Genomic DNA, 6,792 nt, shown 5'->3' with positions numbered 1-6,792 from the left:
ATATTACTGGTAGTTCATACAAGACATTCTTTGTAAAATGTGTCATAATGACTGTAGCATTTGTGTGTGTAACGTACACTGTAAAAAATAAATGTTTTTTCACAGGAAATTCACTTATTTTACAGATTACTTTTGTTTTTCTACTTTAAGTGTAAATGCCATACAAATATAGTAAATTCCCTTTTATCAAAATATTAACCATTAAATAAAGGTTGTAATTCCTTCATAGTTAAATACAGTAGAGGTTGCATACTTCATTATCTAAAGATGGTAAGTTAGAGTGTTGTGTTTACTCATAGTTAAAGACTGTAGAGGTTGAGTACTTCATTATCTAAACATGGTAAGTTAGTTAGAGTGTTGTGTTCAGTCAGACAGTAGACAAGTAGAGGTTGAGTACTTTATTATCTAAACATGGTGAGTTAGTGTGTTGTGTTCATTCATAGTTAAAGACAGCCGAGGTTGAGTAGTTTCTTCTGATATTCCATAGTAAATTACACGTTAACGTTACAATGTTGCGTTGTGTTCACTCATAGTTAAAGACAGCCGAGGTTCCAAGTGATTCGTTGCAATGTACGCGGAAATGCCATAGCATTTGTCTAAGCGGCATGAAAAGAAAGGCGCTTTACCGTAGTGGCGTGCGGTGACGAAAGCTGAAGCATTTTTGCACTGTTCCGCTGTTATTAAGCAACACGCGCCCCCGACACTTCCTGATTCTACTGCGCAGGCGCACCAACCGACCTGTAGGAGTCGCTGTCCACAACGCCCGATCCCCACCCATCGACCAGCTAAACTGAAAGCAATGTGGAGCGCTGGGCTCGAACAGGCAAGCCCAGCGTCTCCGTCATTCGTGGCGAGCGCCTTGCCCACTACGCCACGTAGCCGCCCGGAAGCCACACTGTCTTTTAACCGTGCGCGTTTGTTTTGTTTTCAGTTATATTGAGTCACTTTTTGGGTTTTATTTTGTAGCACTTATCCTGTGTTTAAGTTCCAGTTTAAACACAGAGGTTACAGTATGCGTATATTTGTCCACACTGCAAGTAAGAATAAAAACTCTCAAAAGTCTTTTTCTGGTCTGCATCCTCTTAGCAGTTTTGTATTGAGCCGTATTGTACCCATTCATTCTGCAATCTGTTAATAAAGTTTTCAATCAATTTAATTACATTTTATCTTTACCTTAAGACTGGTCCTACCTATGGCAGGAAGATGATGACTGGCTATCTTGCAGCCGCGGGAGCCTGTGCATCAGAGGGTCGTGTGGGACATGCGTTGCGCAACATTCATCCACCATATCATCGGGAACGATGCAGGGTAGGTTTTTTTTTATCAAATGTATAGCCTAATTATTATATTTTTCCCACATTTGAGAGCTAGTTGGAGGAACTTTTAAAAAGGAATTTTTTTTGCTAGGATGTTATTATGTGGTTGCTAGGCTGACAGGTGGTTTCTATAGGGTTTTTTCTATATAGTTGCTACAGGTGGTTACACCTAGACAAGCAGCCCCACTTCATGCTTTAGCTGTTTTCTCAACTTTGAACTTTGAGTATGGTTTGAGTATGCTGTTCTTTTTTGTCTGTCTTTAAGGGAGCCAGGAATCTCAATCCAGTTCCATATACTGCAGCCTATGTGGGTCACAAGATCCACATGGACCAAAATGAGAAACTGGTGATGTTTGGCATGACCCATGTGCTGGCGATTGATGGCTTCTCCAGCAAAATTGTTGGACGATCCACTATGCCTGTTAAAAACAACCTTACCATATACACTGACGTTTACAGGTAATGAACAGGTCATTTAAAACCAGAGGTGCGTTCCTCATATCAACTCTGATTGCACGCACGCTAATGACGCCACGTGCACGCACGTTCCCGCGCATGCGCATAAATGTTCCCTCGCTTAAGCACAGACTAAAGATGGTGCCTAATTGCCTCTACGAATGGAATGTAACACATTTCATTCACAAGTTAGGTGTGAATTAGGGATGTCCGATATTATCGGCCGATATCGGCATTAAAATGTGATATCGGTATCTGTTTTCAAAAAAAAAAAAAATATATATATATATATATATATATATATTTTTTTTTTTTTTACATTTCTATAAGCTTTATTTACCCAGGCAAGCAAGTAAGAACAAATTCTGATTTTATTTATTGTCAAAAGTATGCATAATGTTGTGTTAATTCCACAACAAGAGATATGTAATGTTAATTACCTGAAATTATTCCATTTTTTGGGGGGGGGGGGAACCCTGCATATATCGGTATCGGTTGATATCGGTATCGGAAATTAAGAGTTGGACAATATCGGTATCGGTAAAAAAGCCAACATCGAGCATCCCTAGTGTGAATGTATCTGAGAACGTATTTAACACACCTGATGACCGGCGCTATTGATATGCAAAGTAGCCAAGGTGGGTACTTATAGCGAGTTGGCGAGTGCAGCGCATTCCTGTGTGCATGCACGTGCCGTGCAAATCCGTGCATGCGCTTTTGCTCAAATCTTTGGGTGCACGGAGTGCAACCCCGTCCCATGAAGAACGCATCCCTGTTTAAAACACCTTTGTCCCTGACTCCCTGTACCCAAAACACCAAAGTATACTCTTGTTTGAATAACTCTGTCCACCTTGTGGAAATTATCCACAAAGGCCAAACGGCTCGTTTAAAGGCACAGTTTCTGAATTTGGCTGTGTGCATTTCTCTGTGGACTGAGCGTTTTGATACTTTCACAGTATTTATATGGCACCACCTACTACCTACCTAGACCTGCTTTATAATAATACCCAAAAAAAGGATATCTCCCTTCCTACAATATGTCCCCTTTCACAGCAAGTGAAAACTCGGATCTCCTCACTACCTGACAACACAAGAGCCACTATAATTTGTTTCCAACTTGCCAATGTTATTCTGTTTTCTTGCAGAAGTGCGGTAATGGAGCATGGCATATGGGACCAGGTCAGAGTGGACCATGGGAAAGAGTTTTATTTAACTCTTTACATGCAGGAGAAGTTGGCCAGCCACCGGCACAACACAGAGAGGCCACCATATAGGCAAACACCATCAACAAAGGTGCGTAAGAAATTAGAACAAGACTTAATACTACAATACAATACAATATATATATATATATATATATATATATATATATATATATATATATATATATATATATATATATATATATATATATATATATATATATATATATATATATATATACAATATAGTTAATCTGGAAAAAGATTCTGAAAATGTCTTCTATATTTTACAATAACAGAATCACACCATTGAACGGATCTGGCCAGAGATCAACAACAGGGTTAACTACCCATTGAAAGTGGCTTTGGTCCATCTGGTGGATCAGGAGGAGCTGGATATGGAGGCCAGCCTGACAAAATTCTGCGTGTCAAACCTGACATGCCAGTTGGCCAAGCTCGGAGTTGATCGTGTGGTTCAAGCATGGAATGCACACAGGATTCCAGGATTCCAGGCTTGTCTCTCAAGCAAAGGTGTGATATAGTCTGATTTCTGATACATTTTATTTAAACAAGAAAACCGTTGTTTAACCTTCATAGTTAGAGCAATGGATAATTTTTTGCTCAACTTATTTTAGGAAAGGGGATCCCCAGGTACTTGGCCGGAGAGGGATGCCCAAAACGAGTGTCCACAGACCTTTTGCCAGATGCATCAGTGGCTGCAGACTGGTATGAGCAAGAGGTTGGATCGCTGACACGGGTTTCTCACTTCGGCACCAACCCTTTTCAGAGTTCACAGGACCAGGAAGCTGCACAGAGAGAATTTGCTCTGCAGTACCCTGATGTGACCATACTGTTGGACAATGCTGTAAACAATCAGCCAGAGCCGTTTAAATCTGGGCTCAAAAGCCTGATTGACATTACAAGGAGACATTCTCAGCATTGAGAGCCTATTTCAGGGGTGGCCAACCAGTCAGAGACTAAGAGCCACAAAAATTACTGTGGTACCACAAAGAGCCACACCATATAACCAGCGTTTCTCAACCTTTTTTTTCAGTCACGGCACCCTTCATGTGTTTATAGGTCTCACCCTCTGGCCTCTGAAGTTGCTAATGTCTTTTTTATTTGGGCCTCACAGGGTTAAAAGTACCCTGTGAGACCCACGGTTGCAAAATTACAAAATCACTTTTAGCCATTTAAAAAAATTATGTTTATAGGGCGGTCAGGTGGCGTAGCGGAGATTGTGCTTGTCACCAACGCAGGAGATGCTGGGTTTGAGCCCAGCTCTCGGCGTTGCTACCAGCTTGGCTGGTCGTTCATACTAATACAATTAGCAGTATTAGGGGGTGGGAAGCTGGTGGGTGGGAATCTGGCGTTGTGGACAGCGACGCCTACATGTCAGGTATCGGCGCTTGCTCAGCGGGGCAGGACTTGGTGGAGATAGCATGCCCTCCCACGCGTTACACTTCACCAATGAGAGTCCTCGCTGCCAAGTGAAAAGACGTCACTGGCAGTCGCCACACGTATCGGAGGAAGCGCGCGGTCAGCTTCGGGACGCCCTTGTACCGACTCGTAGGAAAACATGCATACAGCAGCCAGGTAGGGGGGGGGGGAATTGGCATGACTAAATTGGGACGGGGAGAAAAACAGAAAATTGGAGAGAGAAATAAAAAAATAAAATTTAAAAAAAAGTGTTTATTTAAAAAATGTTAAGCACATGTAGGCCTATAGTGAATTGGTCCTGTTGTTCAGCCTCACAATGCTATTTGATAGTAAATGTGTTTCATATGTCCCACCCTCTGGCCTCTGAAGTTGCTAATGTCTTTTTAATTTGGGCCTCACAGGGTTAACCTCTTAAGCCCGAGATATACAGTAAAAGTGTATATTTTCAGCATGACGTTTGTTTACCAATTATTTTAACTGTTATTAGTGAAATATAAGATTATAGAAATCTCAGGGCACAAACTTGAACGTTATTGCCATAAGACAGAACGCAGTTAGTTTCTCTACCTTTTTGTGAACGTCTTGCAAAAAACGGTGTTGCAATACGATGAAAAATGGTGGAGAAATTTACATTATAAAAAAGATGGCAGAATTCAGTACTGTATCTACAAAACCTTCTGTTTAATAATCTTCCCTTTATTCATTTGCTTAGATTTTTCAGGTCTGGTCAATTTTAGCATGGTGTTATTCACAGTCAAAGATAAAAAAAATTAAATAGAATTGATATTCTCCTTTGGTTCATTACAATTTACTCAAGCCTAGTAACAGACACACTATTTCTGACACTGATCTATTATGTCCCTAGATTCAGATCCCAAGAACATGCCAATGGACCATTTAAAAAAAAAAATTGTAAATGTTTATTCTATGTCCTTATGAATGACGTGAAAAAAAAATTATTATTATTTTCTATTTTTTTATGGATGGAAGAGCTGCGAGCCGCGGGTTGGCCACCCCTGGCCTATTTCAAGGATGGCACAAAAAGTCACAGACTTATTTCCACTGTGGTCCTTGGTCTCAGCAGCACATACATAAACATGTATTACACATAATATCATCAGCCTACAGTATATTGCTAAAAGTAAAATACAACATTATTAATAAAATATGTACAGACACACTAAAACTACACTACATTAAAACTAGAACCTTCCTTAGTTACTCTGGGACATTTTCTAGGAGCCATTTCCTAACGTTCACCGTGAAACTATACAAGTTAGTATAGAATTAGAAACTGGCCCCTGTAAATATCCTAACACAACCCCCTCCAATGTACAGTAAATGTCCTAACCCAGTAATACACAAGACCCTCTTCTTGGACCAAGTAAGGTTGTCGATAATCCAATGTACAGTTACCCCCCCCCGCCCCCAACCACCTCCAATGTACAGTTACCCCCCCCCCCCGCCCAACCACCTCCAATGTACAGTTACCCCCCCCCCCCCGCCCCCAACCACCTCCAATGTACAGTTACCCCACCCCACCTACCCAACCCACCCCACCTCCTCCAATGTAGTTTCTTCGTCAAATGTATATACTCTTCTTTTTTTTTCTTTTTTTAAACTCTTTTTGTATCACAAACGGTACTGTATTTGTAAATCTGGTATGTCATAAATGTATAGATGTAGCAGTACTGTCTATGTTAGGGATGGGCGTGAGTAATCGATTACTCGTAGCTATGAGAAAAATCGATCTTAAATTAATAATTTTTATGGAAAAAGAAAATATTAAAAAAATATATTTTTATATATTTGTTTCACATGTATGTGTAAGATAATAACTGTTTGTTGGTTTCCTTAAACATATACGTGAATGAACAAAATTAGGTAAAAAAGAAAAGATTAAATTTATATTTTTTTGTTTTTTCGAGTAATACACGATCACTCGAGTATAGCATGCGATCAATCGATCTGGATTTTTCTTTAAAATGCCCATCCCTACTATCTATGTCATATATGTTATGATTAATTGAAAATGGGGGACCCTGATGTAAACAAGACGAAAGTCTTTCTCTGGTCTGCATCCCCTTAACAATTGTGTGTATTGAGCTGTACTGTATTGTACCCATTCTGCAATCTGTTAATAAAATGTTCAATCTATCAGGTTCAAGCTTTGTTTGGTGGTCAAAGGCAACTCATTCCACTCCTGTGTGTTTCCACCTCATGGCTATCAATATTTCTTGGCTGCTGTAACGCCTGCCAGAATGATTCTTTTTTTGCTGTATGGAGGCCGGCAGTATACATATAATTTAGGAGCAGTGTTGCTGCTGCAAGTGGAATTGTCAGGTTACATGTTTGAAAGTATGGTTGTTATCCAGCAT

The 6,792-nt window shown here is 40.1% G+C and overlaps 1 protein-coding gene across 1 annotated transcript; it reads left to right on the top strand.

Annotated features, from left to right (window-relative positions):
• Positions 1-941: 941 nt before the first annotated feature.
• On the top strand, positions 942-4,314 carry LOC311240043 (uncharacterized protein). Its single transcript, XM_084328544.1, has 6 exons — positions 942-1,037; positions 1,180-1,308; positions 1,582-1,775; positions 2,918-3,065; positions 3,274-3,505; positions 3,610-4,314. The coding sequence occupies exons 2-6, from the start codon at positions 1,204-1,206 to the stop codon at positions 3,915-3,917; spliced, it is 987 nt and encodes a 328-aa protein (XP_084184670.1). The 5' UTR covers positions 942-1,037; positions 1,180-1,203; the 3' UTR covers positions 3,918-4,314.
• Positions 4,315-6,792: the final 2,478 nt, after the last annotated feature.

Source organism: Notolepis coatsorum, assembly GCF_963971535.1.
Source record: "Notolepis coatsorum genome assembly, chromosome: 14".
In the NCBI taxonomy this organism is placed as follows: Eukaryota; Metazoa; Chordata; class Actinopteri; order Aulopiformes; family Paralepididae; genus Notolepis; species Notolepis coatsorum.
Note: the sequence above shows the minus strand (reverse complement) of the source record. Positions and strands in the feature narration are given on the sequence as shown.